This window comes from Colobus angolensis, unplaced genomic scaffold (assembly GCF_000951035.1).
Source record: "Colobus angolensis palliatus isolate OR3802 unplaced genomic scaffold, Cang.pa_1.0 Scaffold137, whole genome shotgun sequence".
Classification (NCBI taxonomy): Eukaryota; Metazoa; Chordata; class Mammalia; order Primates; family Cercopithecidae; genus Colobus; species Colobus angolensis.
Genome location: NW_012114455.1, coordinates 5,497,141 through 5,510,266, shown reverse-complemented (window position 1 = coordinate 5,510,266; position 13,126 = coordinate 5,497,141). Strand labels below are relative to the sequence as shown.

At 44.0% G+C, this 13,126-nt stretch overlaps 1 protein-coding gene across 4 annotated transcripts in view; it reads left to right on the top strand.

Annotated features, from left to right (window-relative positions):
• PRDM10 (PR domain containing 10) overlaps positions 1 to 13,126 on the top strand; it is a 107,664-nt gene that overhangs the window by 79,942 nt on the left and 14,596 nt on the right. For all 4 annotated transcript variants that reach the window (XM_011934680.1, XM_011934681.1, XM_011934683.1 and 1 more), the window contains 6 exons: positions 2,494 to 2,841; positions 4,296 to 4,451; positions 9,008 to 9,187; positions 10,479 to 10,589; positions 11,554 to 11,754; positions 12,401 to 12,715. In XM_011934680.1, the coding sequence (XP_011790070.1) occupies positions 2,494 to 2,841; positions 4,296 to 4,451; positions 9,008 to 9,187; positions 10,479 to 10,589; positions 11,554 to 11,754; positions 12,401 to 12,715 (1,311 nt within the window). The remainder of the gene's footprint in view (positions 1 to 2,493; positions 2,842 to 4,295; positions 4,452 to 9,007; positions 9,188 to 10,478; positions 10,590 to 11,553; positions 11,755 to 12,400; positions 12,716 to 13,126) is intronic.

Below are 13,126 nucleotides of genomic sequence, written 5' to 3'. Positions count from 1 at the left end.
AAATTGAAAAGATGATAAGGTTTGTCAATAGAGCCAAGAAAGTGGAGCCAGGTGGTGGCTCAGTTTAAATCAAGTGTCTGAAGGTACTCGCGCTAATCAGAAATGACAGAAGACCGATTAGCATAATTGACCAAAGCAAAACTGGGTTCTGGATTTGGCACCTGAGGAGAGATGGCATCCTCAGCGGGACCACAATCAATGTTCATTGTGTCTGTCCTTGGACACTTCAGTGAACATAGATAAAGGAAAAGATGCCCACATGGCAAAAGTGCTCTAAATCTTGTACCTTTGAACCTCAGAACAGTATTGGTTCATCTGCAGTATTTCCGTAAAGTTTTGAAAGTAGACAAAATAGTAAAGCTTTTATGTAAAATTAGGATCCAGATAGAGTAAAAAGATGAGGTGGCTGCTGAACTGTGCACAGACATGAAAGCAAGCCCTGTGGTTGATTTGAGAACAAAACTATGCTTTTTTTTTTTTTTTTTTGAGACAGAGTCCACTGTAACCTCCAACTCCCAGGTTCAAGTGATTCTCCTGCCTCAGCCTCCCAAGCAGCTGGGATTACAGCCCTGGGGTTACAGGTGACTGCTACCACGCCTGGCTAATTTTTGAATTTTTGGTAGAGACAGGGTTTTACCATGTTGGCCAGGCTAGTCTCAAACTCCTGACCTCAGGCGATCTGTCCACTTCAGCCTCCCGAAATGCTGGGATTACAGGCGTGGGCCACTGTGCCCAGCCAAGAAAGACCTATTCTTAAAAATCTCTGCAGATGCTATAGAAAAATCCTTGAAATCATTTTTTTTAGTTTCATATGAAATATATTTCACTGATTCTCAAACTACTTTTGAAGACTTCCTGTAAGCTAAGCAGCTTATTAAGGGATCTGGATATAAAGGAGAATAAAGTATGACACATCCCCTGAGGCAGCCCCATGAGCTGAAGAAGACAACAGAATTGTTGTTTATCTACTCAACATAAGTGAGTAGGTAGCAGCTTAAAAATCTTTCTCCTAGCCCCGTTAGGGAAGCCCTGAGAAGGAAATTTCCTGTTACATAGTAATTATGTCTAGAAATTTCACTGAATCAAAAATATTTTGTTTTCCTCCCATGATGATTTCACATTACATTTAGTTTAAAAGTTGATGCTTACAAGTAATTTGAAGAGTGTAAGCATTGTTCACTGCACTTTCTTCATTACACAAGTCGCACTAAGATCTCCATTAATCCTTCCAATTACTCTTCGTTTATATACTTGTATATATACAAGCTACACAGGCACAGCCATTCACAGACATACTTGAAAGATTCCCCCCACCCCCGCCTGGTAGCAATCTAGAGCTTTCCCTCAGTGTTTTGAGGAACTTATGAATGAATCTTCATTATAAGCGTAACTGAAAGATTGATTGATTCTGCATTCTCCGTGTGAGAGATGATTTTGTCGATCTGCTCTCAGCAGAGCATGAGTAGTTTTTCCAGTAGTGGTGATGGGTTTGCACCGAGTACCCATGCTCTCCCACTTGGGTTCCCTATAACAACTGCATGAATTTACAAGATGGCTAATCAGCATTACAAGTGCAATCTGTGCCTGAAAACAAACAGCAGAATTGCCTGGTCTAGGCAGGGAACAGTGTGATGAGCTTAACTTTGTTAGCATGGCATTCTAACCAGTAGAACTAACTAGCTATGCTGGGACCTTATCTTCTGTTTTCTAAGTAGAAAGTGATGAAATGCTTATATTCCATTTATGATGTGTGCTCATGTCTCATTCACATAAATCTGAATCCTTTTCAGTTCTTTTTCTTCAATTGAGATCTATAATTCTCATGGCATAAAATTTACCCTTTAAAGTGGTTTTTAGAACATTCTGAAGTTGTGCAATCTTCACCACTCTCTAATTCCAGAACACTTTCATCACCCCCAAAAGAAACCTGGTATCCATCCCTCTGAAAAGATGCCTGGTATCCGTTTCCTTCTCCACCCTGCCACTGGCAAGGACTACCCTTCAGTTCTTTTTATTGTCTTTTTTTTTCCCGTAAACGTTTTAATCAAGCTTCAAATTCTTTTTCTCATGGATTTCAACAAGTAACATTTGGCTGACTTGCTCCAGCCTGATTCCTGCATGTGTGACTTACCCTAAGTCTTTTCCTCCAGATCTTCCATTTTTATCCTGTTCTGTGGGATTTGTTTTATTATACGAGTCTTCTATTGGGAACACTTTTTTTGTGTTACTTAAACCCTTTCGAAAGAAAACCCACATACATAGATGTAAAACAAAACGCAAAAAAGTCTCGTCTTTTCAAGATGAACTTCTTTGAGGATGGCTTCATTTTCAGTGTCTTCACCAGAAAAATCTTTCAACTGTGTGTGTCCTAGAGTTGAACTTCTATGGGAAGTCTGTGATTGCAGAGATCATCCTCTCTTTCTCTGTAAAAGTGTGATCCAGTTGCACTCTTAATTTCCTCACTAAATGATCACATTTGTGTGTGTCTTTCAGAATGCAGCTCTTCAGCATCTGTTTATTCGGAAGTCCTTCCGGCCTTTTAAATGCTTGCAGTGTGGGAAGGCCTTCCGGGAAAAGGACAAACTGGACCAGCACTTGCGCTTCCATGGGCGGGAGGGGAACTGCCCACTGACCTGTGACCTCTGTAACAAGGGCTTCATCAGCAGCGCATCCTTGGAGAGCCACATGAAGCTCCACTCAGACCAGAAGACTTACTCTTGCATTTTTTGCCCAGAATCCTTTGACCGCCTTGATTTGTTGAAAGATCATGTGGCCATTCATATCAATGATGGCTACTTCACCTGCCCAACTTGTAAGAAACGGTTCCCAGATTTTATCCAGGTGAGTGTCTACTACTGAGATTCCTGTCTGCTTCCTTCTTTTGGTAAAAGAAACTTCGATTTTTGGAAAACCGAGACTGCCTAGCACCTGCATTTTCATCCCTTCTTTGAAACAACTTTACAATTGAGAACAATATTTCTTCAATCAAACTACTTTTATAAACAAAAGATTATTATGACCCTTAATTGTCCACATCAGACATTGACATTAAAGTGTTTAAGTTATAATACAAGTAATAAACACCCAGATCTGTTATAATTTTTAAAAAATCTTTCATAATCCATGTCAATCTCTATTGCTTATAAAATTATACAGAGCCTGTAGAAGACACACTCCCATTTCTGAGGGGCTGGGAACATCTCCCTACTGCTACTGTGGTTTCCTGCTTGCTTTAACCAAGGCCATACGTTTCGGAAGGAAACAAAGAGAAAGTGGGTATATAATGTACTTTTGTGTCAAGAACCCACGGCCTCCTCCCCTGTAGTGATTCTTTGCTGGAGCAAAATGGGTGAAGATAAATTTCAGAATACTCATGATTTCATTTGGACTTTACACGATAGGATTTTCCTATGCCTGTCAGTGAATAATGAAACATTTTGTAAAAATACACCTTTTCAATTACCAAAGGAAAAGAAGACTAGGATTTACTTTTAGTTCTGCTAGTGTTGAGAGTCTTGGAGATTTTCTCACTTCACACAAACTAGTAGAAAGGTTGCTTTAAGGCATCATTTAATAGCAAAAGAAACTCCAAAAATAATGAAGCAAACTGTCTTATAGGAATAGTTTGATAGGACTCACTACTTAGCTTCCTTCGTCAGCTCTTCTTCATTGGATATATGTGGCTAAGAGAGTTCAGAAGCCCTATTCCTTTATTTGTCTAAAAGTCAGGGAAGTAAGTCCCAGTTGAGAAATGACACCAGCGTCATATTGCTCTCATAAACCGGTAATGTCTTCTGTATCCACTCATTCATGTCTTTAATTCTTCAGAACTTGATTTTATAAGAAGATGTAAAAGCATCAAAAGGGGCTAAATTGCTTTTATGCAGATTAAAGCCGGAGAAAAATAAGGAAGAACTGGTTTTTGTCTTCCTATAGATCCTTTTTAGCAAGATTCATTTAAACCCAAGGAACTTTTGCGTTTTATCTTTAAAAAATGGGCTCCAAGCAAGCACTCTCCCTCTCTCTCTCTCTCTCACTTTTCAAGTCGTCGGGGAGGTTAGGATTTCTAAGGCTTTCTGGCTGCTTGTTTTGTTTCTTTGTGACAGGGACAGTATTATTGAGGACAGTATTATTGTGTTATTGAGGCCAATTATCACATCTGATTGGATTCCTCGGCGGGGGTTGATGAAAACCCATGGTAATGCATTTGGCTCCCTCTAGCGTTGACAAGCTGCCTTTGGTCATTTCCTTTGGTGCCTGTGTCCCCTGAGTTTTCTCATGGTTTTTACTGCCAGGTGAAAAAACACGTGCGCAGCTTCCACTCAGAAAAGATCTACCAGTGCACAGAGTGTGACAAGGCCTTCTGTCGCCCCGATAAACTGCGACTCCACATGCTCCGGCATTCGGACCGCAAAGACTTCCTGTGTTCCACCTGTGGGAAGCAATTTAAGGTATGACGCCAAGACACAGCCCGAGGTGGCTCTCGTGGCCCCTGGAATTAGAGCAAGCTGAGGGTAAATGCCTGTTCAGTTCATCAGTTTTTCACCCACTTCTGATGAACCGGACCTGAGATGCACTTTGGGCCTTGTATTTGACTTAGTTATAAAATTAAGGGGGAAAACTTACTGTCTCAAAATAGTTAATTCAAATCCCCAAACAAGTTGAGTAAAAATGCATCTCCTAAAAGAATCCAAATGTATAATGACAAGTATAACTAAATTGCTATTGAGATTTCCTAACAGACCAATACCTTTACTTAACATTCAGATCAAGAGGTTTTTGTTGAGCACTGATTAAGTATAAGAGCCAGTAATTGAGCCTTGCAGGCAGCAGGACTCTCATCTAATACAGGTGGGAAATCTGAAGAGTGCTGAGAAGGCTTAGACTGCTTTGGAGAATGTTAATGACCTCAAAGATTAAAGTAGAACATTATAAGTGTCGGTAACCCACCTGGAACTTAGAAGAAGCCAAGCAAAACCCTGCAGGGGACCCAGAAATAAAAGTTAAATAAATAAATGTAAAAACAATGAAAGATGCTTCATTGGGAAATCAGGTGATTCTGCAAAACCGTCATCGGAAGATATTCTACTGAATATGATTGTAGGCCACACTCTCATAGAAACTGGAAAAGAATCAGAAATGGATTCAGGAGAGGAAAGCTAAGGGTATATTTGTAACAGATGCAAGGAAATTAAAGAGAAATAGAATTTTCAAAGCTTGTTTTATGGTGTGTTATAAAATATAATCTAATGTCTTTTAATACATAGTAGCACAATTTAGAATTGTGTAGAGAACTCCAATGTGAAAAGTATAAATAGGTCTGGGATTTTTCTGTTTTTTCAAAAAAAATCATATCTAAAAGGATTCCTGTTTTGTGATACTGTTTGGCCATCCATCCATCCCATCCAGCCAATGTTTTTTGATTTTTCATTTTGTGCCAGATACCATATTTTAACACCTTGGAATATTTCTTTAAAATTTATTTGCTTGCTTTCATTTTCTCTTTTACTTTGACCCAGTATATTCAGCACAGTTCAATCAGGGAAGCAAAGCCACTGTGAGTGTCATAGAAGATTTTCTTATAGGACTGAGAACTGAATTATAGGAGAAGATGGAGAAGTGAGGGTCGAAGGGAGCAGCTGGGAGGTCGGAAGTCAGCAGTATGCCCACAGAAGCACTGGTCTGGGTGGTCCAATGGGAACTTACCTGGGAATCTAGGAACCAGGCCCTTCCACCTGCAGTGGGGGCCAGGAAGGAGAGCTGGTACGGTCTGTGGAAGACTGTGTCACTGCATCTGGTGGCGGATATGGAGCTGACCAGCAGGGCTGGCAGTCAGGAAGACATCTTGTGGCTGGGTGGGAAAGAGAGATAAGTAGGGACCCACAGGTACCTCTGTGTGACACTGTCTAGAGCAGCACGGAGCTGCTTCCTTTCCACCTTCCAGGCTGGTGTGAGTTTCTGTTTGGCTAACCCAGCTCAGAACCATGCTGGGAAGGAGATTTCCTTCAAATGTAGTTCCCCTTGGCCAAGTTGACCCAGCACAAAACCACTACCACCTACCTTCCTGGCATATTTTCAAACTAGAATCAGAGTAATTTTTCTGGAGAACAGCTCTGATGTCATGTCCTTTCTGAAAAACTCTAATAGCTCTTCACGCAGATAAATCCCGAAGTTCTTGTTACTTCTAAGATGCTACAAGGTCTGGCTCCTGCCAGCCTCTCTGGTTCCCGCCTCCCTGTGCACTCAGGGTGACCTGAACTCCATAGCTTTACCCAAGTTTGGTGTACTCTCTCTCCTTGGGCCTTTGTTTGCATTTGCTCTCACTCCTCCTCCTGACTTGAAACGCACTTTCAAACTGTCATATTCCTTTACCTGGCTAATGTCACTTCATATGGGGCATTTCCTGATCCCTGGATTAAGTGCGGCTTCTCCCGTGAATTCCCACAGGGCCTTTTGCTGGCGACCCCTGTCGTAGCATTTGTGTATTGCATTTGCCTGTCCTGCCAAGTGTAAGCTCCATGAAGGCAGCATTGAAGTCAACGTGGAACCTTCTGACTTAGGGAGTTCACGCTAGAATAGAGAAAAGAATGAAGTGGCCAGGCGCGGTGGCTCACTCCTATAATCCCAGCACTTTGGGAGGCTGAGGCGGGCAGATCACCTGAGGTCAGGAGTTGGAGACCAGCCTGACCAACATGGAGAAACGCTGTCTCTACGAAAAATATAAAAGTAGCCAGTCGCGGTGGCACATAACTGTTATCCCAGCTACTCAGGAGGCTGAGGCAGGAGAAAAACTTGAACCTGGGAGGCCGAGGCTGCGGTGAGGTGAGATCGTGCGATTGTACTCCAGCCTGGGCAACAGAGTGAGACTCCGTCTCAAAAATGCCGTGAGAGGGATTCACTGATTTGGGGTTTAGGGGAGACCTCATGGATACGGTGACACTTTTAAATCCACTCATGGGTACGAAAGAGTTTGCCAGCTAGGGAAAGGGAGAGGTGAGGAGTGAGGGAGGGATATGGCATCTCAAGCAGAGGGAGCAGCAGGAGTAGCAATGCCACGTTCAGGAGGTGGGGGAAGGGGTGTGATGGAGGGTGTGGCAAGAGGAAGCCAGGGAAGCAGGTTAAGCTAGCGCGCTGTGCTAAGTCATCACTTACCAGGAAGTGAGCCCTAACGTTTCAGAGCTGGGCTAATTCAGGTGGAGGCAGTGGGTGTGGAGAAGAGGGGCCGTGTTCAAGACAGGCGTCATGGGAGGCTGACAAGACCTTGCAGCCTCCCAGAGTGCTGGGATAGACGGGGAAGGGTAGTCGACGAGGAATGGAGATTTGCAGCTGGAGAGGCTGGATGTTTGGGAACACCACTGATATGAAAAAGCACGACTTAGGCAGAAGGAGTGGGGGCAGATAGCGGATTTGGTTTGGGGGATGTTAGGATGGAAAGGCCTCATGGAGATTTGGCATCCAACAAATGTGTGCCTGTCACGATGTTCATAGCATGGTGTGGTATTTGTGTTAGGCTTTGAAATTTACGTGATGATTCGGTTAAGGTAAATTGGTTGTTTAAAGGGAATAGACAGGGGAACTAGTAAACGTTGATGCTTAGGAAAAAGTGGGAATGCGAGAGGAGTTGGAGGAAGAGGAAAAGAAAAAATAGCAGCAGTGCAACAGTGCTTTGTCATCGTATAACACTAAAGAAAAATACCGTCATTTAGGGCAGTGTCCTTAATCCACATCCTACTGCAGCCTACAAAGCTCTGAACATTCCCTCCTGGGCTTTCCAGAAATGAAGGTGGGTGGGATAGGAAGAAAGAGCAGTTGGGTCATATGCATTGTAGCAGAAGAGGCAGGTGGGTGAGGGAGGTCTGGCATTCGAGCTGGGCCCTTAGCCTACTCCCCGATACTTGGTAGGCACTCAAGGAATATTTGTTGAGTAGATGTGCTGAAAAATGAAGTCCTTAAAAAAGTCCCTGTACCAAAAGGTGGGAAGAACTGGTTTGTAGAAAGGCTCAGAGTCTTTACAGAACTAATAACAATTCATTCATGTGTCCCAGAGCAGAAAGCCTTACTGGATCAGGGAGCTGGCACTTTGTTTTTATTCAGGATGGGCTCTGCCTAATTCTCTCCATGGACTCACATCAGCATGTGTCAGTAAATAGTGAAACCAGGAGCTGAGCCCTGGGCCCCATGCTCCATCATAATGAGCAATGGATTTGTTTACTTGAACTTCTAATTCTGTAAGGTGAGAAGTTCTAAATCCATAACATAGAGATTCTTACTTAAATTCTTTTGGGATTTAGAAAAATATAATGTTTGCTGAAATGTGTGGGAATTGAGTATACACATGGCTTTTTTTTTTTTTTTTTTTGACAGAGTCTTGCTCTATTGCCCAGGCTAGAATGCAGTGGTGCAGTCTCAGCTTAGTGCAACCTCCGCCTCCTGGGTTCAAGTAATTCTCCCGCCTCAGCCTCCTGAATAGCTGGGATTACGTGCGCCACCACACCCAGCTAATTTTGTATTTTTTGTAGAGACAGGATTTCACCGTGTTGGCCAGGCTGGTCTCAAACTGCTGACGTGAGGCAATCCGCCCGCATCGGCCTCCCAAAGTGCTAGGATTACAGGCGTGACCCACTGCACCCGGCCTACGCATGGCTTCTAAAATCTAGTATTACCTATTATCAATTTGTCTTCTTTTATACCAGCCAGGCTTATTCCATGTTCTCTTTAATTCCTCTACATAAATGCACAGTCTTTATTCTCAAAAGTCAGTATGTATCTTTCCTATTTAATGGTCATTTTAAACCAAGGTTCATTGGAAGGCACATATTTGCTAGTGAACAGAGTAACTCCCAGGCACTTTTAACACATCTTTCTATGTCCTAGTGTTCCAGCAACTCAAATGTCTCTTGGAGGCTTGTGGCTACTGCTAATTTGTATTGATTTTTAAAATTATCCCTTCAGTTAAAAATGTTCTACCAACATGTCTACCCTGTTTTCAAAAATTCTCTCCAAATAGCGAAAAGACAAACTACGGGAACACATGCAGAGGATGCATAATCCTGAGAGGGAGGCCAAGAAAGCCGACCGCATCAGCCGCTCCAAGACGTTCAAGCCCCGCATCACGTCTGCAGACTATGACAGCTTCACGTTCAAGTGCCGCCTGTGCATGATGGGCTTCCGCCGGCGCGGCATGCTGGTCAGTGCCAAGTGGCCGCGGGTTCCTCCGTCTTCCCAGCACACCTCATTTCTGTCGATGATGGTGACTTTTGTGTTGTATTCTGTCCTAAGTCGTATTGATCAATGGTTTTGTCAATGTCCAGCGGAAGAAACGGAGGCAAACAATTCCCAGTTTGGAGTTCTGTCTTTTCCAGTCTCCCTTTGCCGTCTTGCTGCTTTTTGGGTCAATTCTTGCAAGAGGCTTATTTTTTTTTTAATCACTTTTCATGACTAGTTTTGTTTTTCTTTACCCATCTCAATCTCTGCTCTCACCTTATTTTATTTCCCTCTTTTGTGCCCCTGAATGTATTTTCTTGTGGGGTGTTTGCCTTCTCCCAGCTGTTCCCTTTTATTTTATTTTATCTTATTTATTTATTGTTGAGATGGAGTTTCACTGTTGTTGCCCTGGCTGGAGTGAAATGGCGTGATCTCGGCTCACTGCAACCTCCCCCTCGCAGGTTCAAGTGATTCTCCTGCTTCAGCCTCCTGAGTAGCTGGGATTACAAGTGCCCACTACCATGCCTGGCTAATTTTTATATTTCATGGTGAAACAGGGTTTCACCGTGTTGGCCAGGCTGGTCTCAAACTCCTGACCTCAGGTGATCCACCCGCCTCAGCCTCCCAGAATGCTGGGATTACAGGCATCAGCCACTGCGCCCAGCCCCCAGCTGTTTCCTTTTAATGCCTCTCTTTTCCAGATATCAAACAGCGGTAGAAGGAAGCTTTCCGTCAAAGCAGGGTATGTGCATCCAGATTAGCTGAAGTATCAGGACAGCCAGTGCTCTGCTCTCAACTCATTTTGACCTTGTTACAGGTGCAGAATATATTTCTGCCAGGAGCTGGAAAGTCATAGGGCAAATTAAAATTCAGAACCTTGGTCTGTATCTCATTCCATGTTCTTAGTAAGGCTAGGGCATTAAATCATGAAAGACAGGTTTGCATGAGGAGAACTCACCAAAGAAATTCATATCAGTGTAATTTTCCTTTTTCCAATAGTAGTTCTTTCAGCCAAAGACTGTTGATGGCTGAATTCACCACAGTCAGTTCACCTTCAGTTGTCTGGTGAATTATTAACTCCTGTTAACCCTGACTGTGAGTGCTTTGGTGTCAGATGGGGTCTGGTGATGCTGGTCCTGGCCAAATGCCTTATTGTTCTGGGGCATTGCTTCAGAGAATTTCAGCTTCTGGCGGTCATTATCAGAGGCATTTGTGTAGCTTCCGTTTGGTTAATGGGATCTCTTTTTCTCATTTGTTCTTTGTTTTCACTTTAGGTAAATCACCTGTCAAAGAGACATCCAGACATGAAGATAGAAGAGGTGCCAGAGTTAACTCTACCCATCATAAAACCCAATCGTGATTACTTTTGTCAGTATTGCGATAAGGTAAAAGGGAAATACTCCTGCTGGTGTGCCACTGGGGTTCCCTGCTTAGAGCTGACTCGTCCGCATTTATAAATATATGCTATGATTTGTTTGTTACTCTGACCAGATGGTTCCCTGTCTCTCCGTAGTCTCCATTCAGACAAGAAAGGACTAGGAATACAGCCTAATTTTAAGCCAATTTTTTTTCTTAAGAAATAGTTGACTTCATTTTTCTTACTGTCCCTTCTCTCTGTGATTTTTGTTACACTAGAAGAGGCTTATTACTGAGTGCCTAGCGTAGGAATTAATTTCAAATTCTAGGTTCTAAAATGAGAGCATTTATCATATGACCTATAACATATATGGTAGATTGGGGGTTTCTATAAGGTGGGGGGGGGTTGGGAAAGCTTCGTGGTGGAGTACTCTACTTGTACTACTCCATTATTTTTGTGTAGTTTCAGAAAAGACACAGAATATATATTTGTTGTTCCACCATAATATCCTTTCTTTTTGAGATGGAGTCTTGCTCTGTCGCCCAGGCTGGAGTGCAGTGGCGCAATCTCGGCTCACTGCAAGCTCCACCTCCCGGGTTCACGCCATTCTCCTGCCTCAGCCTCCCGAGTAGCTGGGACTACAGGCGCCCGCCACCTCGCCCGGCTAGTTTTTTGTATTTTTTAGTAGAGACGGGGTTTCACCGTGTTAGCCAGGATGGTCTCGATCTCCTGACCTCGTGATCCACCCGTCTCGGCCTCCCAAAGTGCTGGGATTACAGGCGTGAGCCACCGCGCCCGGCCTCTTATTTTATTCTAATTTATGGTATATGCTTGTTGTCCTTCAATAGATCTGTTAATATACGTATTAATATATTTTATTTGGGTCTACTTCAATACTTTTCCTCAATGTCTTATAATGAAATTGTTAGTTTGCTTTAAGCAAGAAAGTGGAACCGTATACTGCTTTCATGGCAAGGCACTTACATTTGCAGGTTTATAAAAGCGCCAGCAAGCGCAAAGCCCACATCCTGAAGAACCACCCAGGAGCAGAGCTCCCACCGAGCATTCGGAAGCTCCGGCCCGCTGGTCCTGGAGAGCCAGACCCCATGCTGAGCACACACACCCAGCTGACGGGCACCATTGCCACCCCTCCCGTCTGCTGTCCCCACTGCTCCAAGCAGTACAGCAGCAAGGTAGGGGCAGTTTCTGACTAAAGCTCAGGTCAAAACGGCCACGTAAGGAATCTCTTCAGGGAAGATGTCTTCTCATCCACATGGTCTGGACAGCTCCTTCGGAGTTGACGGGGGACTGAGAGAGATGTTGTCCTAGTCACTGTAAACAGGCACCACAGCAGAGAACGGAAAGAGAATTCTGTGGACCTCCCCCAGAATGAGTGCCATACAGCAGCCCAAGCTGCTGGCTGTTTTCCTTTTCCCTTGGCCTGCGGAGGGCCTCACGTTTGAATGTTCTGTGCTTGTGGTTGGTGAGTTCAGGCTTATGGAAGCACCACATAGAAGGTTAAGTGGTGGCTTTACAAAGGAGGTGGTTTTGGCTGGGGGGATTGTGATTGATTGCGGCAGGTACTAGCTGGGGGGGATGTTGAGACCTTGCTGGTGGTGTGAGACCAGGTGAGGCTTTACATCATTCCCACCCTTTTTCCTGCTTTCATAGCATTATGTTACCCCAGGAAGTACAGGCATAGAGTCAGTGTTGCTCTGACTTTTCTTTTTTTAAGACATAAGATAAAAGACTTTAGGAATCTTTGGGGATTTACATATGAGAAAAATGGAAAATCACAAATTCTAATAATAATTCTTGTTTTTTGCCTTGCTTTTTCAGACCAAGATGGTCCAGCACATTCGAAAGAAGCATCCGGAGTTCGCCCAGCTCTCCAACACCATACACACACCACTGACGACAGCTGTGATCAGTGCCACCCCAGCGGTTTTAACTACGGACAGCGCCACCGGAGAGACGGTGGTGACGACGGACCTGCTCACCCAAGCGATGACAGAACTGTCCCAGACCTTGACGACAGACTACCGAACGCCACAAGGGGATTACCAGAGAATTCAGTACATTCCTGTGTCGCAGTCGGCGTCTGGCCTCCAGCAGCCTCAGCACATACAGCTTCAAGTGGTGCAAGTGGCCCCGGTACTGCGTGCCTCGGTTTCCCTTAGCCTTATGAATGCCGTGTTGCCACTAGCACCTCATTCTCCGATCTGGGGCTGAGATCTATGTAATGTCCTTCGGCGTGGAAGTTCTGAGCCTTGGGCATTTTACAAATGCCCCTTCCCCTTTCAGGCTGATGAGGCCTCTGGCCTTAGCAGTGTAAGAGATTTCTGTCTATGGTAGTCAGGAAATGTTAGGCTCCAGCGTATACAAGCCTCCTGTGCTGTGGCAGGACAGTAGCCACAGCACCTGTTTCTGACCCTCCTCTGAGTCCTTATCTTTTACCATCCTGGTTGGCTGCTTCGTAATGGGCCAGTTTGATGAATCACGACCTGCGTATCAAATGTCTTATATCAAAGAAAGGTTGTGAAGAATAATATTGATGGCTGGGCA